The following is a 25,970-nucleotide window of genomic DNA, read 5'->3' as shown; positions in this document are numbered from 1 at the left end:
AACGTTGAGGAGCCCGGCCCTAGTGGTAAGAGGAGGGACTGCAGGCGGACCCGTGGATGCATGACAGGGAAACCCCGTGCAGCTGGGCTTTAACATTGAGTGCTCGGTTGCACTTCCGCATTTGACCACCAAAATGTGGTGGTCAGAGGATTTTAGATGTTCTTTGAGGATATTCCATATTATTACTAAGTTATTACATTATTGTAAGTTATTACAATAATTTGGTCTAATTAAAAACAGAAAATGGACATACATTTGTTTTAGTAACCATCAAAATAATCCAATGTTTTTTTTTTTTTGATTGTGACAAAAAAAAAGTTTTTGTAATTTTACTTAAAGGTATATTCAGTGATTTCACTCAAAAAACCTTAGGTTTCGTTTTTGGCTGTGGGACCCAGCCTTTCATCCAATCAGGATAGAGAGTCAAAAACGAAACCTACGGTTTTTTGACCCCCAGGGGTTAACTGGGGACAGGGAGGAACTCCTTATATGGCCAGCAGACTCTATAGTAGGGAGGATTATCACAACAAAACAAAAAATAAGTGATATTTGAATTAAGTGAAATCACTGAATATACCTTTAATTTCTTTAGGTTTTCTGAGCTCAATTGCACCCATAAAATCTGAACTTTTCACATCCAGTAGATTTTCTGTGGTCTGGGTTTTCTGGCTCAAACAAGTGCTATGATTGTCACAGCCAGCAAATCTGCCAGCAGATGTCACTGTTTTCACTGTTTTGCCTGTTTTCATTGCAGCTCAAAAGGCTTCACAGACACAGAAATAAACCCCCAGATCACAGAAAATCCACTGAATGTTCAAAGTTCAGGTTGTGTGGGTGTAAATTGAGGTCATAAAACCTAAAAGAAAACCGAAAAAAGTCAAATTAATGTCATGAAACTTTTAAACCTGTGTGATCAATCATGCTGAAAGTTAATTAGAAAAATGCAACAACAAACGGACCAAACATTCCATACTCACGCACTGAAAATAGAAGGTCTACAAGCTCACAACGCAGAGTGAGCTTGTAGATCGGTTATTTTGTCCCGCTTTCGTACAGTGCGTCGGTTATGAGGAAGGCCCCATCTTTCCGAAACACGTCCGTTGTCCGTCAGAGGTAAATAAACCAAGTGAAAAGACATTTCTTATAGGCTATTCCTTTAATCCCATTTGTACTTTTGAGCGTTGCACCTATAAAACTAGTCTCCTAATTTGGAGTGTTGCAGGTTTGCTGCTTTTGCAGTTTCTCTTTCTCTCGCTTATTTACATACATCAGCATGACATAAACCAGGCTATACGTAAGAGAGAAGGGAAACAAGGGGAGGCAGGGGGAGACAGAGACAGACAGACAGACAGACAGACAAGTGGGGAGGGGAAAAAACAATGAGAAAATCAATGAGAGAGCGCGAGAGAGAAAAACATTAAAGAGACAGAAATAGACGGAGAGAAGGGGGAAGGGAGGCAGGTGTATATATGCACTGTATATGAGAGATTATGCGTTCTGGGATTGGATCATAATTTAGGGGCTCGTTGCTATAATCTCATTTCACAGAGGCCTCTAATGAGGAGCCAATCGTCTGTCAGGGGGCACTTAGATAACAGTAATGCATGTTTATACAAGAGGAAATTACTCAGCCGATAACACACACACCCGCTACCCTCATACCCTTTTCAACATCAAATCCCTCCTTACCCTAAGGGGGGATTTAGGGGGGAATTGCCCATTTTATTACGAATCAAAGCTCTCTGTTGAGTTGGCAATAGACATATGAATATTTTATGGCTCCATGTTGCTGGGGAATATGAGTGACGCTCATGCGTTTTATTACATGGGAAGAGAGAGAGAACCATCATTAGTCGCCTTTGGACAAATATGAGCAGAACGCTCATATACTCATGATTGATTAGCATACAAATGGATTTGGGGTGAAAAATGATAAAAAAGTGTTTTCTCGATTGTAACAAAGGAACGTTTTGAAGCAATGTCGAGGGAATCAGACTTGTGGTTAATTTATTTTGTACTATGAGGACACTTGATGTGTCCATTGTGTATCAGATGTTATTGTTGGCCAAATAGTTATGCCAGTTATGAAATTGCCGTCCAAGGAATACTGACACTCGGCCTGGCAGCTTTAGCGGTCCAGGCAGCTTGGCTGGTAATACAGCATGACTGTGTGTCACAGGTTTGAGTCCCGATCACGACGAACTTTGCTGTGCGTCTCCCCCGCCCCCCCATCTCTCTCCCCGTTTCCTCATGTCTACCTACTGTGATCTATCAATAAAGGCAAAAAAAGCCCCGAAAATATCGTTAAAAAAAAAGAAGAAATGCTGACACTCAATACTGATAATAGTTCTTCACTGCTTCAGAGTGTCGAGTAACGGCAGGAAAAGGTGCTGACATCACATCATCATAGAATCCAGAGTGTATGAGGGTAATGGAATGGGGCACATGCCAAACAGTGCCAAAGGCCCATAATCAAAGCATGGTCAGAAACAAAGGCTATTCAATGGACCAAGTCTTGAACTATTCAACCCATTCTGAACGGGAACCCATTTTTGTGTTGGCATCATGTTGTGCTTTAGCTATTGAAAAATAGCAGATCTACAAGCTCATAGCGCGCCACCGAGTGGCGCGCTATGAGCTTGTAGATCTGCTATTTTTGAAAAGTCCAAGAACGACTTGACATTTTTAGAATCTGATCTCAGGTCAGAATGGGTTAATCAGACCAGTGTGTGTCCAGTGGAAACCTCGTATGAATCTGATCTCAGGTCAGAATGGGTTAACTGAAGATATAAGCCCTACTTTTGAGTGCGGGATGGAGGCAATTTCATCGTTCAAGGAGAACGAAACTCAAGGCAGCCTACAGGGCAATTTTGTGAGTTTGCTCACCTCTAAAAAGTTTGCAAATTATGAAAGGTAAAAAAAAACGCCAGGCATAACTTGGTACATTGTAATGCAGGGACGATATGATCAAAACCAACTTCGTTTGCTAAAACTTGGCAGACCCGATTTATTTCTACTACACCAAAGCATCTTCCATGATTACTTTTAAATTCAAGCAAACACACAACGGCTAAATTCAGGAGCACATTTTAAAATAGGAAGCTGCATTGTGCCTGTCAGCCAGCCCACTATCTTCACTTCATTCAATGTCAAATCTTGACAGTAACGTCTCACGAAGGTATTTGGAAAGGCCCAATTTGCTGCAGCAACAAAAATCAATATGCCCTGAAACACTACCCAATAGGCCCTAATGAAAGGTGAAGGGCATTTTAATGTTTTAATGCCCTACCAAAAGCACAAAGTAGCACGTAGCACCCAAACGAAACAAACGCATGAAATAGTATCGTGTCTTTGCAGTGTTGTGAATGTGAGTTAAGGTGATCGATCGTGATATCGTGATGCGTTATTATACACATTGAGTACATGGCTATGCGTTTTACAGGATAATAACTACTTGTGTTACGTGTCTCTTTATATGGCATGATTTTCTTTGTTATTAACCCATTTAGACCGTACAACGTGTGGGAACGTCATAACTAATCCAACCGACAGATTGCTAGGACGTGTACACACGTGTGTACACACGTCCCCTGGATGTGTACACACTTCCTATTGGCATTAAAAAGATGAATAGAAAATATGAATAGAGCTGGCAGAAGGCAGTGAAAAGCTGCTATTGGGGTGGCAGTCCGAGGGTTTTAATGTCTGTTCAACTAACTTAATTAGTCATTTGCCCCTCGTAGACTGGGATCCGGTTGTACTCACTCAGACACTCGTTGGCGGAGTCCCCGTTGGCCCGGGCCCACGGCCGGTCCTGGTAAAATGGGTGACATTTCTGGCAGTCCACGCCCACTGTGTGATGCTGGCACGCACACACCAGGCTCCCGTCGTCCCCCTCCACGCACTCACTGCCGTGGCCGTTACACTTACATCTGGAGGACACAGACAGACACAGCTAGAATGAAGCGGGTTCTCAAACTTTTATAAGATGTACATCCTATATATATTTTATATGTTACATTTAAGCACAAATTAATCTTCTCTTCTGGTGGTCCCTGCCACAAAATCTTTTCGTGGTCCGCGGCAAAATATACGAATGAATTTGCAAGAAAAGTTTGAAATAATGTGAGTTCACATTCTAAGGACCATATACGCCCAGAGTTTGTTGTTTTTAGTTTTTGTGTGATTAATTCCACGACATATATATATATACACAGTATGAACTGTCTGCGTCTTGAGTACGTTCTCACAGAAACAGAACATTATGTCAATTATTCTGAGGTTCTGCGTCATGAATAAAGGCAATAAGCCTGTATGTATGAGGTATCATTCAGCTATATGAAACTGTATGAGTTTAAAGGTGAAATGTTTGCCTGCAAATATTTTCATAATAAGTAATAACTGTCTTTCTCACACAATCATGTAGATATTATTAAGAACAGGCTTATAGTAGATCACACGTTATTGTTAATACGTAGGTTTCAATTGGATTATTATTCATAATGCCCAAAGACACACCTGTGTTACTTAAAATAGCAAAAAAATAAGATCTACACCAACATGTCACGATGCGATGCGTTGTGGGCTTGTGCATCTGCTATTTTTGTTACTTTTGCACGGCACCGTAACTTTTCAATGTATCTCTGGTATGTTAGAATATGCGCGCACGACACACACACACACACACACACACACACACACACACACACACACACACACACACACACACACACACACACACACACACACACACACACACACACACACACACACACACACACACACACACACACACACACACACACACACACACACACACACACACACACACACACACACACGAGAGTGTGAGGAGCTGTCACTTTCCATTAGGTTTTCCCTGGCATAAACATAGCCTGGGATCAGGCACAGTGTTTATCCCCCTCAGTGGCTCCACGGTGTGTGTGTGTGTGTGTGTGTGTGTGTGTGTGTGTGTGTGTGTGTGTGTGTGTGTGTGTGTGTGTGTGTGTGTGTGTGTGTGTGTGTGTGTGTGTGTGTGTGCGCGCGCGCTGCTGGTGACACTTGTAAGGCACCAGCTGTCCCTGAACATAAAGTGCTGCAAACACTTCTGCGCTGCGAGTGTGTACAGTATGTGTGTGTGTGCACTGTGCACGCACGCGTGCATTCACAGCAGGCCTATTTGCCAGCTAACCAACATCCACTCATCAGTTAAAAATCACACACGTGTGAACTGAGTGGTGCAATTCCCCCCCCCTCTCTCTCTCACTCTCTCTCATTAGAGACACTACCCCTCTCACTGTTTCTGGCGCCCCCTACTGCTATTATTAAGTCACATACTCGTGCTTACACAGACACACACACAAACGGGTACAAGGACAGGAGTGGTTGCACCACTCAAAAAAACCTTATAGCTGTGTCTCTTACTCTCTTCTACTGTGTCGAGGCTTGTGCTGCAACTCCCGTTGCTGATATTACGCCACTTCTACATCCCACTGGAATTTATGAGATAATTGCATAGCATAATCTTTTGGGCAACTGGCTCCCTGACTAATTTTTTAGTCAGGGACTTTTGACAGCATCCATTTTGGAAAATGGCAGCCATAGTTTTTTGCATGGCTAACGGGGGGAGGGGACAGGGGGCAGTCAAAACTATACTCAAATAATCAAAATTGGGTTATCCCAGGGGTCGGCAACCGGCGGCTCTAGAGCCGCATGCGGCTCTTGAGCACTCCCCTGGTGGCTCTCTGTAGCATTACAAAAAAATCGATGAAAATGTATAATGTTTATTTTTTCACATTTTTATTTTTCATTTATGGTTTCTGTAGGAGGCAAAACGTGACAGAAACATTCTTAAGTTTCCCAAATTTGTAAAAATGTGTAGAATAAATATTAAGTTTCAGCACATAATGTCAACTAAAATTTGTGTCATAACATGCGACACTCGCATGCTGCGCCAGACAGGTGTAAACAAACCGGTGGGTGTGTGTGAGGCTGCTGCTACGCTATGGCTTCTACAGGGAGAAAAAGGAAAATAGCCGACGAAAACCGAGGTTTTAACAATTCGTGGACAGACGCTTATGCCTTCACAGCCAATGCAGATGGATTGCCTGTATATGCTTAATCTGCAGTGACAAACTATCAAGCAACAAAAAAAGTAACATTGAAAGACATTTCCAGGGAAAGCATGTTAAGTTTGCAGCTGACCACCCGGCTGGGAATGAGAGAAAGAGGGCTGTTGCAGAACTGCAGAAGAGAGCAAACTAACTTTTAAAAAGTGGTTCGCAGCTTCAAACTCCAGTACTCCACCACTACTGCTAGTTTCGTTGCAACCCGGGAGATAATAAAACGTGGCAAGCCGTTCACAGACGGTGACTATAGGGCGCGTTCGGAAATACCACACCGGAGCACACTCGCCTATTAGTTTGCATTGCACAGTGGGCTCAGTGCGCTATTTCCGAACGCGCCCATATGAAGGAGTCATTCATTAAAATATCAGAGCACCTATTCTCAGACTTCAAAAACAAAACTGAGATAATACAGAAAATTAAAGACATGCCTCTCTCCGCAAAGACAGTCAAAGACAGAGCCATAAAAATGGCAAACAACATCACCAGTCAACAAATCAATGATATCAATTCAGCCCCAGCATTCTCGGTTGCCTGTGATGAGTCGTGTGATGCGATTGATATCGAACAAACTGCGCTGTTGTGCAGGTATATAAACGGTGACGGGCCGCAACAAAACATGGCATAATAATGTAATGAAAGTTAAACCATAGCGCACTTTATTTTAATAGATAGGCTAATATCCACTTGCAGCCCTGTTGTCTTCATTATATAAGCATTTTAAGGCTTAAAAAAATGTGCGGCTCCAGATAGATTTTGAATTAATGTTTTTGGTCGAAAATGGCTCATTCAACATCTTGGGTTGCCGACCCCTGGGTTATCCAATCACAATCCATGTAAAAAAAAAAAGCGTGGCTATCAGCTTTTTTTGGAAAGAAATATACGTCCAGAAGATACTTTGTACAAAATTTGGTGCGTACAAAGTGAACGATTGCGCCATTAATATGCCAGGCTACAAAGACATCTATTGGAAGGGCTAGCGCCCCTATATTTCCTTTTTGAGAATCACTGCTGTTGTACCTCATAATTGTCTCTGTATACTTTAAAATAAATGACCAACCTAGGATCCAGCTGCTTCACTTTCTTCGCAGATTAAGCCTAAACATCTCAGAGACTCTCTTTAAAATATAAACACAATTTGCTCATGTCTTGTGCGATAGCAGCGCAGTGGGTTTTCCATCTACGCATGTTGTGGAGTTGTGTTGGGAGGACAGGGACCGAGAGGCAGCTTCTGTCACAATTAGCCAGATGTCCAGGATCCAGATGTGTGCCTGATGCCTGCAGCACACTTATTTTGGTTGTCAATGAGGTACCAACAACAACAACAACTACACAGCCCCACACCCATGTTAATCTGGATCAGTCCTTCTCAAGAAACCCATAATAAGACCTGAGATCAGATTCTAAAAATGTCTGTTGAAAATGAAAATGACAGTTTTCTGAAAAAGCTATGTTTCTATGTCAGTCAGTTCTTCGATTTTTCAAAAAATAGCAGATCTACAAGCTCATAGCGCGCCACTCGGTGGCGCGCTATGAGCTTGTAGATCTGCTATTTTTCAATAGCTAAATAGCACCAAAAGGGGTTCCCGCCCAAAATGAGTTAAGGGTCCTTTTGGAACCTTAAAGGTCCCCCTGGCCCCTGGACACCACTTTGAGAACCACGTGTCTGGTTGATGTCGTCCATTTCTTGGTCGATATCAAATAGATATTTTCAGGATATTGCAACCGAAGTGACCGAAGCTTTTTAGCCACCTTCAACCTGGCGTCCCTAATTGCGGACAAGTAACTGAAATGTGTCCGAAGTAGCTCACAATTGTGAGCTTGCCAAATACCTATTGCTTTTCATATTTTTTGTATGGTAATAATAATAATAAAAAATAAATACAACTTTATTTATATAGCATTCAAGTGCTTTACAGAGCAAAAACATAAAACAGCAAATAAAAGCAAAAACATCAAATAACATTAAAATGATAGCAAAGAACCTAAAACACCATTAAGAAGATAATAGCAAACAATGGCAGCGAATCAGGCGTAAATAATGAGTAGATGAAAAGCAAGAGTGAAGAAATAGGTATTGAGCTGTGCTTTAAAGAGGCTGCCTAGTATCTAAGGTGTAGTGGGAGTTTATTTATATCTATAAAAACACAATTTGTGTCCCTTTTTCTTTGAGAGAAAAAATGAAATCAATTATTTCTTATTTTCTCTCAATTTGACAAAAATATTGGTCATAAGTAACCGGTGATCTAGTACTATTCAAAAATGGGCCCGGCATCGTCCCCAGAACCGAAGTGGTCAAAGCTCCAACAACAACCTCAGAACTATATCCTCCTCCTTCACCCATTATCCCTCCAGCTACTGTAGGAGAGACTAATGAAAATGAAGTTCACCTGAACTCCCTCACCGCTATTAAAACAGACACTAAATATGGCCTGTAAAAATCAATACCAGATTATTCAGGTGCTGAGGGAGATGGTGCAGGCCCTGAATGTGTCCTTCAGTTTGTGATGAGAAAAATATTGGAGGTTGTTTATGTTAAGCGGGGACTAAAGAGGCCTTGTGGTTAGAGGGTCCCAGGCCATTGAGGTAGAAAGAGTTGTGTCTATGAGTGCTCAGAAACACCATGTGGGATACCCACTCCTTGGGGTGTTTTTTTTAATGTTTGCACATTATATGAAATGATATGAAATTTGTCCACTGAATTTACACCATCCTACTATAGGAGCAGTGAGCAGCCATTCTACAGCAGCTTGGGGAGCCATCAAGGTTACGGCCGAGCTACACAAGGCTTTTCAAAGCGTGTGTGCATGCGCGTAATGTACGCAAGCCTGCATAAGCACACACCGAGTATTAGATTCAGTCCTAGTTTAAAGTCTGCCTATGTGGTGAGTCTGCCTATGTGGTGCTCGCGTATCCGCGTGCCCATGGTGTAGCTGGTATCATTGATATTAATTGGAACTTTCCAAACGCACTGTACGCGCGCAACATACGCACGCTTTGAAATGCCTGGTGTAGCTCGACCGTGACCATTCCAAAGAGTATGAAAGGTACCCAGCTAAGCGTTGGGCGTTGTGGGTTAATGCGGGAAAGTCATGTTGCGGTGACATACTAGCGCCATGTCCATGGGGCCTATAGGCTAATCTCCTGAGTCCTGACCTATGGGCCATATGGCTCCCACTCCCAGTGCTACTTAAATATACATACAAATATTTCAATACCAGATTATTATGCAGTGTCTGAGAAGAGATGTGCAGGCTATACGAATGTGTGTCCTGTGTCGAATGTGTGTCCTCCTGTGTGTTTGTGAGGAGAAAGACATTGGAGGGTGTCGATGCTGAACATTGCACGACCAGCATCTGTTCATTTGAGCTATATGGATCAATATAACCACAGTTGATGTGCAGGCTATAAGAATGTGTGAAATAAGAAATTGACGATCCAACAACCTCACAATGTAACAATACGTTGTGATCTTGTAATGTTCGCCAAATCTACACCTATTTCCACAAATGTCTGAAATAGCAGGCCCATGCAGGCCACAATATACAGTATAGGGACTCCCAAGGGTTCATGATGTGGCTATGCTTCCGTCTGCACTGACAGTGTTATTCCTCTGTGGCAACCTTTGTGAGACCTACATGTCATCTATCTGCAGCTATTTTAGCCTCATGTACTGTACATCTGTTGTGCTATATACTGTATGCTTCTATTTCAACTGCCTCATCCCATTGCCATTTCTTCTAACCATACACCCAATGCATGTACAGTATGGCTGCATACTGTCTATACAGTATCATCTGTGATAATGGTTCCCAACCTTCTTAGCTCAAGATAATGTGACATTTGCCCGGGAACCAAACCAGTGAAAATGTAGGATCTACAAGTACAGTAGCATAGCTTCACAATGCTTCACGCCCAAGGATGGGTCCCGATCCACAGTTTGGGAAACGTGCTTTATACCTTACTCTACTCATAACAGTAATACATAATATATCATACTATCATCATCATACTATAATTCTAACAATGTCTGTCTGTCTGTCTGTCTGTCTGTGTGTGTGTGTGTCTGTCAGAAACAACGCCGTAGCTCCTCAATGCCTGCACCAATCACTCCCACAGGCATTGACCATATGAATATGGAGGGCGTAACGAAGCCCTTTTTTCGATTTGACACATTAATGATTATTAATGAATTTATTAGTAAATTACAAACGCACCAGGGCGCAGTACCCCCCGCGGCCACAGGGCGGCAAAACTCCTCTCCCCGGAAATCACGTGTCACCAGTGTCACAAGTGAATTGCATTTTGGGACGGTCACTGATTAATACTGGGACACAGTTTTCCGCGCAACATCTGTTTCGACACCACACTGTCCGCTCCCTCCTCACCACCTCCTTCGCCGTGCCGTACACATGAGCTACATGCACGCAGCTATACTTTCGCAACGCACGTGTGTGTGTACTTTCGCCACGCGCGCACGTGTGTGTGTGTGTGTGTGTCTCGCTACCTTCGCAACGCGCGTGTGTGTGTCTCGCTACTTTCGCAACGCACGTGTGTGTATGTGTGTGTGTGTGTGTGAGTTTCGCTACTGCTTTTACAATAGTAATGGGGGTCTCATGTAACTCAGAGACAGCGTATACAATTGACCCATTTACACTCTCACATTTAACAGACATACAAATGCCATTCAATGGGGGGTTCCACAGGCATCTTCACCTTTCAAATGTCTCCACGTATATTTGTTACATCTGTGTGTATACAAATATATTATACAAGTTAAAATGAAGAGCAATTAAATATATTTATGGGGGGAAATTGTCCATACAACGGGTAAGGACTAGTATATATAATTTAGAGAAGACAATTATTTGTACCCCCTTTTTCTCCACAATTTAGTTGTCAACCCATGTACCACTGACCACTGCATGGTGTCACTGGCAGTCAGTCGCACGGGGAGTCATACGGAAGCTGTCGGCACGAGGTTACCACGCTGTCATGCAGAGCCCTCCCCCCCAGGTGTTGTGACATTTGAGGTCATTTGTCACTTCGCCCGCCGTCATCGTGAGTGTTTATGACAGGTGTCAGATCACGTTTGAACTCTGTATGAAGGCTCCATCTCAGCTACTTAACCATCCACTTATTTCTGCGATGGCAAAGTGCGTCCATGTCCTCTCTGATTACTGTGAGGAATAAAAAATAATAATAACTACTTGTGGAATCCACAGGGGGGGGGGGGGGGATTATAGGCAGACACACGGCATGTTTTATCAGTCACACGATCTGCTGTGCAGGATGAAAGCTCTGGATTGAAGAGGGCTGTCCGTTATGTAAACAGGAAAGGAAGTCTGTATGTGTGCGAGTGTATGTGTGCGCACGTGCGTGCGTGTGTGTTAGGCTGGATGGACGGATGGACCAAGGCAGCCAGCCAGGGACAGATGGACCCAGGCAGGGACACACATAGCTGTCTATAGGAGTGGTTGCATCACTCAAAAGAAATTTGAGTTAAGAGGTTTCTGCCTGACAGCAATGGTATTCGCTCTCAGGTGAGACCAGTGAAGAGCTGGGGGCAAAATCAACCGTTTGTGTTGCCCATTTAATGTGACAGCAGCTCTCCCTTGATGTGTCGCTGTTCAGCGTTCCTGCTAATAATCTTGCCCCCTGGAAAGCTGTTCTTGCGGTGCCATGTCATTATTGCGTCCCGTTGGTGCGACTGGCCCCATTCTAACTAACCCTATCCCTAACCCAACTCTAACCATAACCTAATCCCATTACGAGTCCCAACCCGTAATAGGCTGACGAGCCTGGTAAAATCATTTGACCCACCAAAACCGGGAAAGGACCCATGTCATTTTAGATTTTAGCTACACTGTATAGCACATAGGTTCTCAAACTGGGGTCCTTGGAGGGGGAGTTCCAGCGGGTCCCCAGCAAAAGTATAGTTAATAAAACATCACAATCATTTTAACCACTTTAATTGAATTATTTTTATACTTTGGCTATTCCTAAATATTTTGAGATTCCTTGGCAATGACATACGTTTTTCAGAAAATGATTAGATTAGGACTTGGAAGACATTTTTAGAATCGGCATCAGGTCTTATTCTTCATGGGTTCAAACAAGGCAAGCGCGTCGTCAGAAGTGGAGTTGACCCCTGAGTGAGTGGTCGACTCAGCGCCATTGGAGTTGCATACTGATGTGCTATACTGATTAGTGATTACGTCACCACCAGGTGATTCTGTGTGTTAATTCATTTATGTGGGTACGCGGGAACCAGAGCTGTGTGTGTGTGTGTGTGTGTGTGTGTGTGTATAGTGTGTGCACTTTACCGGCAAGAACCCAATAAAAATTATCCCGTTTAAATAAGGACTTGATTCTTGGAGAAGCAATCAATAGAGAACACATCCCACTAAGCTCATTAAATCCTCTGTGCTCGTCATCGCGCCACTCGATCGTTTCATCAAACCGATGGTCAAATCCTTCCTAGACTCGTAATTAAGCAATTAAGGTGTGAGAATGCGTGTGAGTATTTACCACATTCATTCATTATCCGTTATACGAGTTCAGCTTTTTTTATTTTAAATTAAGAAAACACAACAGTGAATATAAAGTTATCTTGTCGGAGCCACACTATAGTGTTGGGGACTGTGCAGGTGAAAATAGAAAGAATAGGGGCAAAGCGTGGAGTGAGACAGACACCGTCTTCACGCGTTGCAGGGAGGGAGAGGCGGCATGTGTATCTGTATAGTGACATGTTCACAGGAGGGCCAATTCCTCACACGTCTCTTACCTGCCACCCACGGAGAAATCGGAGACGGCGTAGAAGTAGGAGCGCAGCACCTTGGCGTCCTTGAAGAACTCGTCTCCGAAGGTGTTGAGCCTGTCCAGGGAGACGAGCAGGTCGGTGGCTGTCACCCACTCCTGGACACAAACAGAGGCACATGTGGGAGAGAGAGGTGAGGTGGACGTCTGCTGCACCACCTGAAGTAAAAGTATCAATACTGTACGTGTAATATAGAAATTCTATGTTACAAGTAAGAGTCCGGAATTCAAAGTTTACTGGAGTAAAAATAGAAAAGGTATTGGTATCAAAATGTCCTTAAAGTACCAAACGTTGGAAGTACTCAATATGCAGAATGTACCATTTCACAAGTTTTCAAATGTATATAATGTATACAAATCTTTTGAAATTCTATTTTCAAATGGCCGAAATGTATATACTGTAGGGTTCAAGTGGTTAAATCATTGACCACCATTGACGCATAATACAACATGTAATTTGGTGTTTTCAGTGTTTACGATATACAGCGCTCTTCTGCAACCTGGTTGTGATGGTTTAGTGAACTTTATTAAAATATTATGTTTCTCTTCTTTGTGCTCCCCTCAATGTGTCGTCATGGCATCAGGCACAAACAAATCATTCATGTATGGGTACACAGGGGACATCTGAGCGTGACGACACTATAGCGTTGACTCCCATTGTAAGCGAACGCAGCTCGTAAATGGCAATAACAATTAGAATAAATTACATACTTTTTTAAGGTTTTCTTTTTAAACTTCACTTTTTTGTGTTTTTTTAAGATTTTATTTTTAAGTTAAGTTTTTTAAAGTTTTTTTTAAGTTAAGTTTTTTCTTTTTCATTTTAAGTTAAGTTTTTTTTAAGTTAAGTTTTTTTTAAGTTAAGTTGTGTGTGTGTGTGTGTGTGTGTGTGTGTGTGTGTGTGTGTGTGTGTGAGAGTGCGTGCGTGTGTTTTGTGTGATACAGCTGCGCCCTCTGGTGGCGGGCGGGTGGTGTAACAGCGGGACACACAGACATTCAGCCCTTGCTGTCATAGTTAGTGCTCACTGCGTTTCGCAATCACTGCGTTCGCAACAATGGAATGCGGAAGTGCTCATTCTATTTCAATGGGATAGTTCCAATATTTGGAACTATAGCATTAACCCATATCACCCCGCTTTGCGGCGAGATCAAAGCGTGTCGCGACTCTCTTCTTATAGTACCGAATACATCAGCGATCTCCATATATGTGCATAAAAGGGCAAAGCATGACAGGTCCGATCGGCGGTGTGACATAGGCAGCCAGAACTAACTCTAGATGTGAGGAATCTCTAGTAATGTGGACATTATGGTCAAAGTTCCATATTTAGCCACAGACATATAAAACTAGTGGACGATGATATTAACAGAAACAAAGAGCTAGCCCTGATGAATGATTGCATGCAGGTCTGTAACTCTGAGACTGTACAAATGGAACAGTGGTTCCATTTAATAGTTAAGGGGGTCCTTGCAAATAAAACATTTGAGAACCACTAGTACTAGTAGTCAGACTTCTAATGCCATAGTGTCCTAGTAAATAATTATCATACATATTCTGAAGAAGACCTGGAGACTTCATTTGATCTTATGATCAAAATAAGAACATTATAATGGTGTAAAAAAAAAAAGAAGGAAAATCCCAAATCCGTCACGGACAAGACCAAGTCTGTCCCTGGGACTCATCTAAAAGACCATCCCTGCATCCCGGGACTCATTACATTAAAAACCTATTTACATCACTGTTAATGACCCCTGGTGCATCGTCCATATGGTATATGGTCTCCCCCCCTCCTCCCCCCCCCCCCCCCCCCCCCCCCCTCTACACCAAATCTCTCACATTGTGTGGCGGCTGTGATCACAGAACAGGGACGCTTAGGGCTCAAGCGGTTAATAATCCATGGCACTCTAATATAGTCTTCTCATTCATATTCATATGTCTGTCACAGTCACCACCTTTGTGTTTGTACTGTATGCACATTATGCCTAACTTGAAACTTCATACATCCTGGTTTATGTTGTGTATATGGAGATATCTTAAGTTTCTCTCTCCACACACACACACACACACACACACACACACACACACACACACACACACACACACACACACACACACACACACACACACACACACACACACACACACACACACACACACACACACACACACACACACACACACACACACACACATTCCTTATTTAGACCAGATGTTACAATAATGTGAGCTCCATGACAGACCTGTGTCTCGGAATGTCAAGTATCTGACCACACAGGGTGCGTCCAGAAAGCCACAGTGCCCCGCATCCTTCAAACGGAGAGAACATGACCAGTGTTGCCAGAGTTTGGGACCAGGTCTATGAAAACAAGACCCAAAAAGTGAATATATCGCACGAGCACTTTAAACCATTTAGACCTGTGAGGCCGATTCTAAAATAAAATGATCCAAGTTCACACAAGTTCACAGGAAAACATACAAGAAAGCCCAAATAAGCAACTATACACTTAAAACAAGCCTCACCAATATTTGCAAGCGACTACAGAAAAACAAGCCCAAAGTCACTTATAATAAGCGGACATGGCAACACTGCCCATGACCCGTCTGGCTCGGCAGAATGAGAAGAGGCCCCTTTAGAAGCAGAGCCCATTTAAAAGAGTAATTGGTAATAAAGTTTTACTGCAGCGGCGAGGGCTTCCTTTAAGCTGTGATACATCACACCAAACAAGTGTCTGCAGAGAGAGAGATTTGGACGGTTCCGAGGAGGTGTCATTCCGTGTTCCGTGTTTCACGTTATAAATTAAGCCACTTTGTTATTCAACGCCGCCGCCGCTGCCGCCGAACAAAGACCAATATGTAAGCTTTTATATCGATGTCGGGGTAGAAATCCCTTATCTCCCATATTTTAACTTTGTTATAGTTGTTATAGTTTATTTAATTTTTTGTAAATTAAAACAAAAGCATCAAAAGTAGCACATCCGCAAGCTACTGTAACTTTGCTCCGCATTATGAGCTCGTATGTCTGCTACTTTTCTGAATCTGAATCCCGAAAAGAAGATAGTTTTGGATGTGAGGTTTCCACCCGAAAGAGACGATCTCTTTTAGGAGGCACAGACTAGAGCTCAACGTGATTAAATTTGATTATGTTAGTCTTTCAGCTCTTCATGATCAATTATAGGATTCGTTCCATGGCATGTAATATGAAAAGCATAATCGCTCAGTTATAAGAGTAATGGAGCTCGCGGGCAAGGTGGCTTTCTACAGGATTATTGGATTCCCCACAGGCTTTGCCAGGACACCGCAATATGGAGCACGAAGCAGGAATCGTGTGCAGACCCCTTCTTCCCTGCACACGTCTTCAGTCTGGAGCCCTGCACGTTCCACCCTCCCGCTCCACCTAGTTTCAGCATGTCTCATGGGACAAGCTCCAAAAAAGCACTGGATTAAAGGTGATTTGTACTTTTCCGCGTGCCGGTGTCGCACGTCGAAACCAGCCGATCTCCAAGCTCACAGCGTGTGACGACGCAAAGCGCTGTGAGCTTAAAGATCGTCTGATTTCTAAATCAGGCTTTATATATATTTTTTTTCTCTCAACATTTCCTACCAAAGCCCCAATAAACCAGCCAAGAAACAGACAGAAACTTTCTCCGGAGCCATTCGTTTAAAAAAGTTGCCTCTCTCTCTCTGATCAGCAGTAGGTACAGATGCTGCGTGTCGTTTCCTTCACGTTCACCTTACTTGACCCCCATTTTTATCTTCAACTCCGCCGAGGCGTGTACTTGGCTTATTCTTTACCTTCCATTATTTGCAGTGTTCCTTCTCTCCCCCTCCCGCTAACTCTGTCCTGTCTACCTGTTCCTGTTCCCCGGCAGAGCATCCACAACACATGGTAGCTTAACCCATTCTGACCTGAGATCAGATTCTAAAAATGTCTTCTACATCCCGACAGCTTTCTGAAAAAGCTATGTTTCTATGTCAGTCGTTCTTCGATTTAAAAAAAATAGCAGACCTACAAGTTCATAGCGCGCCACTCGGTGGCGTGGCGCGCTATGAACTTGTAGGTCTGCTATTTTTCAATAGCTAAAGTATAACATAATGTATGTAACCACCAAAAGGGGTTCTCGCTCAAAATTGGTTAAATCGTATCAGGGGTAGGAGGAGATGATACGGGGAGGAGGGGCATTATTTGTTTGCTGCCAAGTTTTATATTGCTGCAGTGTCGTCTCTCTTTTTCTCGCGTTTATTCTGTTAGTGTTTTTCCTCCACAATAAGTGATTTCTCCTCCAGCATAATCCCCTTGGTTTGTTCTTACATCATCCTCATTATTTCAGCTCGTCCCCCTGCCAGCCGTATATAACCCCATATGCCCCCTGTATACTTCCTTGTGGTCTGCCCATTTCTTTTCCCAACTTTCTCTGTCCTTTGTACTCACTCAACTTCATGGTACTTTTTCTATGTGACCCTTTTGCTTTCCTGTGCCATGCTTTGCTAAAGCCCCAATTTTCTTCTGTCTACACAGTATACCGTATGGTCCAGGTCCTGGTAACCTTATCTCTCCAGTTTTTTCTCAATGCACCGAGAGTGTGTTAAGCCCGTGTTAAGCCCATAGCACTTACCCCACCCCCTTAGATAGCATTTCTGTAGACATAGATAGCATTTGATACAGACTTATAGCATGTTATCTAGACAGCACTATAATTGCATTGCATGTAGTCATAGCACGTCATAGTACATATGTATAGCATAGTAGCATAGATGTATAGTTTATATGTATAGCTTCATTATCCACTGTTACTTTCTTAGCTTACGCATGTTTCTTGATAAATGTTTTTATGTGATGTATTCCCATGCTTTTTTGTTCTTGCTTAATGCAAATCGCTCTGGATTAAGAGCGTCTGCTAAATGCCTAAATTGTAAATTGTAAGCTGGATTTATTCTTCAGCGTAGGACGGTGGGTCGCCTGCCAAAAATAGCCAATCTACTGTACAAGCTCTAAGCGCATTGTGTGAACTCACAACTTTTTTTTTTACATTACCCTTCACCGAAGCCCCTGAGTGGCCATGATAAGAAAAATAAATTATCTCGTCCGGATAAGATAATATCTCATCCGGACAAGATAAGATGAGTGGCCATGGTAGGAAAAATTAATTATCTCGTCCGGAAGAGATCATTTATTTTTCTTACTATGGCCTACTCAGGGGCTCGTACGTAAAGAAAGAAATCTGTCTGGTTTCCCTGGTTCACCGAGATGGCGTTAACCCATTAAGTAGTAATGTAACGTGTCTAGTAGTGCACTCATAACTTTAGCTTGGGATAGTGATTATTACAAAACATAAATTAACCACATCAGTCCTATACCAAATATTTTAATACATTCAAAAGCTTGTGAAATAGGACATTCTGCAAAATGAGCACTTTTTTACTTTTGGTACATTAAGTACATTTTGACATCAATATTTTTGTACTACCGGAACCTTTACTTATTGATACTTTTTCCACCACTGACAGTAAGCTCTAGTGCAGCAGAATAGGAGTACTGTTGCTCCACTCAGGCTAATGTGGTGCCGATGATTCTGCACCTACACCGACGCCCTGGATGTTGCTTCGGAAGCAGAGCGGGTGCCCATTCTTCATTTTTGGTCTTGTTCTCAAGATGACATGAGATGAAACGAGGGGTGGAAAGGTTGATAAACCACGGGACGGAAGAAAATGATGAGAACGGTTTGGAGGATCCACCTCGAGGTGAAGAGGTCAGAGCAGAGCAACAGACGGCTGCTGGATAAGTGGGTTACTCATTCTCATTCTGGGTGAGGAAATGTGGAGACCAAAAGAAGACTCATCTCCACCTGCACTGCCGTCAGTGGGGAAACCTTGTAGGTCCAAAACTTACTTTTCTGTAAATTGAATAAACGTAATTACTTAATTAGCCCTTCGCCAAGTCCCCCCCCAACCCGTAGGCACGTTAGCAACGGTTACTAAGAGAGGAGACTTGGCAAGCTGTGCTTCTCGCCCATTGAGATGCATCATGCACATTAAATGGCGGGATTTCTCCATATAAATCATTTCAGTAGATAGGACTTCAAAATGTTTTCTAAATCTAGTCAACCAGGTCTGCAGTAGGCTATGCACTGGACAAATGTGCATGACACATTATTTCAATAAACTAGAAATACGAGGAAATGTTAGAGGGAGAAACAGTATCCAACTCAATCAACTTCAACGACGAGTTTGTAATGAATGGTAAGACTACGTTGATTGGTATTATTGCCATCACCTGGGTGGGTCTGCCGTGTAACTTTCCCGACGTTAAGCTGTGTATGTGTTCAACAACACAGCCATGCAATATAACACTGACAGAGCTATGAGGTGACGAAAGCGTGCCCAGCATAGCAACGGTTGCGAAACTATTTGGATTGGCATTTGGACAATCGCTTTTGGGGTGGGATTTAGCTAAGGGCCAATTGCCTCTGGACGACAATTGGGTTCTGGGTTCATTACCGGGTACTGAAAACTCAACGTATGAGTAGCACAGCTTGGGTAACTAAGAGTGTGGTATAAGTACTGGGAGCTGATGCTATAGGTGTTGCGCACCGCCTCAGCAATCCATCTCCTTGAGGGGTCTAGCCTCGCGTAGCCAGACAATATCACTGGGGCAATTTGTTTTGCAATGGCAGATTCGTCTGGCTACGCGAGGCTACATTGAAACACGGATAGAGTCCCACGTTCTCCGCCAAAACAGACAAATTCGTACATTCTGTATGTATAAAAACCTCACAAACGTAAGCACTTTAAACACTTTGTCCCTATTTTGGGCATGTCATTATAGGAAGGACAATTTCCCCAAAATGTTTGTTGTTTCTGCCAACAAGGAGATCCACAAGCTCGCAATGTGTTGTTGTTCCACCACTCAGTTCGCACAGGTACGATTTTAGAAAAATCTTGGAAATTTGTGCAAATCTTTGAATATGATCTATCTCGTCGATCGATCGATATTTTTAAAGTGAATCTTTCTAACAAAATCTTTGCTTCTGGAGGTCCCTGGCACAAAACATTTTCAGATGGGGGTCCACAGCCAAATACATATCCATTTAGGGGTCGTTAACTTGAAAATGTTTGAGAACCACTGCAACAAAATATAAAATAGGATTAATTAAATTAAAAGAAAGGTAAAAAAGATGAAAAAGCTGAGATAGAAGTTTTTTTGTCCGAAAGCGAGGTTATTGTCTCTCTCTCATGCTCTGCCTTGCACAATGTTCTGTTTCTACCTTCTCTGCTTTCCCGGTACATCCATCATCCTTAAAGTTGTTGTGTTGAAACACAATTAAATGTTGTACAGCTGCCATGGAGGAAAAAGTACTCCTTGTTCTTTTCTCGGGTAAAAAATCTAAAGTACAAAGTAAAAAGTTAAACATTTTACTTTGTAAAAGTACAAAACATCAGGACATAGTATGCGGAATGTCCAATTTCACAAGATTTTCGGAGTTCTTAAAACAAGAGGCTTTGGACTGCTGTCCTCACACCTAGAGTTCGATGGGCGGCATGGGCCCACCTTATGCAGACCACGGCCATCTTGCCATTTGTTAAAGGCAGGGTGGCAACTATAGCCGCATTGCCATCGACACCCATACATCCACACAGAAAAGTCTAAATGACGTCACAAATGACAGTCCATTATTAAATATGGACTGCCAATGGCAAATTGCAGCTCTGCCATTAACACTTTGACTCCTGAACACGAGTTACACAAGTTCATTGACTGTAGAACAGCTTCCCTCCCGTTCACAAGTTATGTTCATTGTTTAATCCGCGTTTTTAATACGTTTTGAGTCATACAGGGATTCAAAGGTTAGTGAAAACACGGCAGGGAGATCTTGGAACAAAACTGTTAACTTAATGACAAGATGTGAAAGCGCCCATCACAGTCAGTTTGCACTCTTCAGACAATCTCCACACATTCCCCATAGATGTTTAACACTGCACAAGGACAACCCACAACAGTTGATCCCCCCATATGCCCATATATGGCCAGGCGGGCCCATAATCATTGAGGGGGCAGAAAACAGCCCGGTCACGTGGTTCATGTACTTGCGCGAGCCCATAGACTCCAATGCATTCCGTAAACTTCCGGTTGTCCCCATGCTCAATAGAAGTCTATGTAGAAAAGCCACCATTGGAATGACTGGCTCAATGAAGTGAACGGAGTTTGCATAACTCTGTCTTACTCTATGGCTCTGCCCATAATATGCCCATATACTGATGACATCAGCGATGACGTATGGACAAAAAGGGACAAGGACAGACAGATAGAGATCTCCATGTATGGGCACAAAGGGGACACAGACAGACAGACAGACAGACAGACAGACAGACAGACAGACAGACAGACAGACAGACAGACAGACAGACAGACAGACAGACAGACAGACAGACAGACAGACAGACAGACAGACAGACAGACAGACAGACAGACAGACAGACAGACAGACAGACAGACAGACAGACTAGGTTAAAACAGGTGCTATGACCACAGATATAACAGGTATTGGATACTAGGGTGGGGTATGCATTCCCCATTTGCATTGTTCCCAACTTGTCAAGTTGTTCCCAAGTAGGCCGGTGCCCGACGTGCACAAGTCTAGCAATATAAATCTGCAAAGTAACATGTAACTAATGCTAGTGTAGTAGTGTAGTGCAATACAAATCGCAATATAAGTAATCGAGTGGTAGTAGTATAAAGCATGAGCACAGCTGATGGAATATAAAGGAATGTTCATGCTGTCACACGTGACACTCCCCACTGTTCACTCACTGTTGCTTAAGTTATTATTGTCTGGTATACTGTAAGTAAAGTAAGTGATCATCAGCTCCTATAGGGGGGTGTTAGGAAGGCTTTTAAGACGCGATGTCTGAGTGGGCGCTTATGAAAGGTGCCTTAACAAATACTCTTTAACGCACACCTAGGAGTTGATTATCTCACTTATATACTCATATATCTCACTGAACTATAATATCGCTGTCGGGGCAGAAGAAATCTCTTATGTCCACATTTTTACTTCATCAAAAGTAGCAGATCGACAAGCGCGAAAAAACGCACCGCAAAGCTGTAACAGTTTTGGACATATGAGGTTTTGAACACGAGACAGAGGCAATACAATACATAATACAATAAAAGCTTCTGTTCATTTTCGGTGCACTCTTTGCCCTCAAAAAGCAAAAAAAGGTTAGACCACTTACAGACCCTTATATCACTGGTTCTCAACATCTGGTTCGGGGACCACCAGAGCGTCCACATTAGGACTGCTACGGGGTCTGTAACCCACAGTGAAACAAACCGAATGACATGGACCTTATTGTGGGTTGACACTCACAGAGTCAGAGTAAAATGAACACTGCGTTTTACAGTGTGGATTTGGGTCTCAGAGCAAAAACTAAAACCGTGCGAGGGATCCCAAACTTTTCAGGCCGTGTCTCCCCAAAATAATCATAATTTAAGTGACGAGAACTTAAATTTAGTTTGACTCGGTTCCGCAGATTGGTTAATAGCTGATCTGCAAACTTCACAATGCATGGTGCTATGTTGTGACGTGTTGTGAGCCTCTGTATCTGTAACTGATGCAGAACAATTAAACAAAAAAAGTCTATAAACAAAGCAAAAGATTACAATAAAGTAATTTGGCAGTTTGCACAACATCAGGGACTATGGGGGAATTGGCATAATGACTAAATTGAGGAGAAAATGAAAAAGCTTTTAAACATTTTATAGCATTTACATGTTTTAGGTTTGAAATTGAAAATTGCATTCATTCTCTTATTTTCAACAGAACAAACTTGTGTAGCTACTGTGTGTAGCATTTCACACATAAGAATTCTAAATGGGGTCAGGTTTACTTCATGACATGTTGCAGTGCATTTCAGTGTGGCTGACAGTAAATTGTCAGCCACACTGAACGTTTTGAGGTAGGTGGGACATTTTGACAACTTTTTATCATAGCTCATCATTTTCAGCACATTTTTTTCCAATAAGAAAACACTGATTAAAAGTATATTTCCAGTGGGTGAAAAAAGCACCCCCTCCTACAAGTCTATAATCTGTATTTTTTTTTAATCGTGAAAATGTAGTGCAAATCTTTGATTATATTATATTATTTCAGAGCGAACATTTTTAACTCAAATCTTTGCTTCTGGGGGGTCCCATATTGGGCAGGCGGGCAATTACATATATTTTTGGGGGTCCTTGACATGAAAATGTATGAGAACGACTGACGTTTTTCAAGAAAAGTGTCAGGATTTAGAAGACATTTGTAGAATCGTCCTCAGGTCTAAATGGACTAGACCAGGGGTGCCCAAAAGGTAGATTGCGATCTACCAGTAGATCACAAAGGCTGTGCAGTATATAGATCACATAACATGCCTCTAAAGAATATTTAATTTAAATATAAAAACTAAATTGGCATCTGCAACTTGAATTAAGTTGACTTGATTGACGGACATAAAAAAGGTCCTGTCAGCTCAAACCCATAATGCAATACTTTGTTTTCAAGAGTGCTGCTGCGCACAAATGCCGGTAGATTACAAATGAAATACAACTCTACCTATTCCATATCTCCCCTTTCCCATTCCAAGTGCATTTGTCTTAAATGTAATGCCAGCGCCGCCATTTTCAGCAATGGTATTATGTTTTCGGTGGGTAGATCTTGTTGAGCTGGTGACTGGTCATTTGGAAAGTAGCTCTCAGGTTAAAAAAGTATGGGCACCCCTGGGCTAGACTATAGGACAAAAGACAGGGACAAAAGAAAAACAAGACAAGATAAAGACTAGACTAGGACAAGAACTCACATCACACTGTCAGTCAATCACACCAGGAGGGATTACGAACCATAATCCACAATCCCCCCAAAAACAAGTGAACCTATAGTCCTCTGCAGTCTTAAGGCATTAATTTACCAAAAACATAAATACATTTAAAAAGTTGAAATATGGAGATACGGACAGCAACGATATACTGTACGGTAATATTATGTGTTATGAAATGATAAACCGTGCTACATGTCGACATTCATGACAAGTAGCGCTCCCACAAATCATCAGCGACTATCATCATAGGGTAGAGAGCTATTCGTTATGCTCGGCAATGCGAGTCAGACACATACTGTATAGTTGTAGATATCACGTCTGCTGCACTGGAAAGGAAAAAGAAGAAGAAGCAGTTTCCCGAAAGGTTAATTAGTAGTCAGCCCATAACTTATTATTTGTGCAAAGCCCAGCAAAAGCTTAATTAACTTTCATTCTGTCCCCTGAAATTACCTCAGAATACTATACCATGCTGCTTGCTGTGCTGACTTAAGCCACTAACACCAGGAAAGCATCTGTGTACTTAATAATTGTATACAACAGTGGTTTTCAACCATTTTCATATCAAGGCCGATTATTTATTCAGCATTTGAGCCACGGACTACCATTTGATGACTTCTTTTTGCCTCACAGAGCCAAAACTAAAGAATATTTTGTTGTCGTTGAATAATAGTTTGTCCACTATCCATGCTGTATTGATGTTGGTACCATTAGGAGAGATAACAGGCAAACATTGATCAAAATAACTATTCTTCTACATTCTGTAATTGTGTAGCCTTCTTGTAAATTAAGTAATGCAGAGGTTTAACAATAATGTACCATAACTCTTTCAAGAGTTAAAGATATAAAATGGTCCATTTGGTTACCAACTCTCCATCATTTAGCTGGGGACCACCTCAAGGACCACTTGTGGAAAACCACTGGTATAGCAACAAAAGTTAGTTTTTCCAGAAAACTCTCAGGATTTAGAACAGTGGTTCTCAAAAAGCTTACATCCCGTCACAACACATTGCATTTATTTTAAACACAAATCTTCTAGGGGTCCCAGCCAGGTACAAAACGTTTTCAGATGGGGGTCCGCGGCCAAATGCATATAATTTTGGGGGGTCCTCAGCACAAAAAAGATTGAGAACTACTGATTTTGAAGACATTTTGTAGAATCGGCCTGAGGTTTTAATGGGTTACGGATAGGCTTAGGCCTCAAATATACTAGCAATGAGTCAGCCTTTGCAAAATGCTAACTATGTGTATGGTCTAATGAACGTGCTCATAAGCATAAATAGATGATTACGCGCGCACACAGAGCAATATATTGTTACTGTCGGGCAGAAACCTTGCATCTCCACTCAACTTTTAGCCTCTTTTTTCTTGTTATTTTTTGTAAATCTGACTGTCATACGATAGTGTCAAACAATAGTAGTGAAAAGAACAGATCTATATAAAAACAAATCAGACCTGTCTGAAGAGAGTTACCTTCCAGGGAAGGGAATTCCCGTCCAGAATGGATAAATTGGTTATAGGTTTGTACCCTCTCAATATGTATGTACGTACTTCCCTGCATGCCCGCCCACCTTTTACTCATTGTCATTCAATACAATAGAGTTCCAATTTGCCACCACACAGGTTCCATGGGACAAAGAGTGCAGTGTGCATGTGTGCGTGCATGCACATGTAATGTGAGTGAGAGAGCTTGGAAGGCTTGGCAGGGGAGAGAGAGAGAGAGACAAACCATTTTAATGGATGAGTGAGCAAATTAAAATGTAATTCATCATGCCTCAGCATTCATCTTCTGAGTGTATATATCAGGAAAAAGACGGGGGGAAAAAACAGCTGGCTTTTACAAACATACCAACAGAGGGCCCTTTGAAGTAAGGCATCACTCCAAGCAAACATCTAGAAACAGATTGTTAGACGGTGTCGCTGCGCGTTTAAGCACCGGTTTACCGTATACTTCACATGCACGCTGCCGCCGCCAGGCGTCAAAAACAGCCGATCTACAAGCACACAAAGCGTCGCTTCGCAACACATTCGTGAGCTTTAGGTCTGCTATATGTCCGGCAGAGTGACACGTACGTACCGCCGCGCGACGGCAGTGTATAAATTAAATCCCTGACCGTTTTGTCAGACGGTGACAAATAACGACATCAGAACGCGTCTGATTGATGTCACCATGAGGACCGACC

At 42.4% G+C, this 25,970-nt stretch overlaps 1 protein-coding gene across 3 annotated transcripts in view; it reads right to left on the bottom strand.

The window, feature by feature from the left end:
• Nucleotides 1–25,970, bottom strand: part of lamc3 (laminin, gamma 3) — a 163,315-nt gene that overhangs the window by 112,360 nt on the left and 24,985 nt on the right. For all 3 annotated transcript variants that reach the window (XM_083793995.1, XM_083793996.1, XM_083793997.1), the window contains exons 3-4: nt 12,913–13,043; nt 3,766–3,932 (exon numbers count right to left, since the gene is read on the bottom strand). In XM_083793995.1, coding sequence (XP_083650121.1) covers nt 3,766–3,932; nt 12,913–13,043 — 298 coding nt within the window. The remainder of the gene's footprint in view (nt 1–3,765; nt 3,933–12,912; nt 13,044–25,970) is intronic.

The sequence above is a fragment of the Protomyctophum parallelum genome (assembly GCF_964188405.1).
Source record: "Protomyctophum parallelum genome assembly, chromosome: 21".
In the NCBI taxonomy this organism is placed as follows: domain Eukaryota; kingdom Metazoa; phylum Chordata; class Actinopteri; order Myctophiformes; family Myctophidae; genus Protomyctophum; species Protomyctophum parallelum.
The sequence above is the reverse complement of the archived record's forward strand: the minus strand, read 5'-3'. Positions and strand labels throughout refer to the sequence as shown.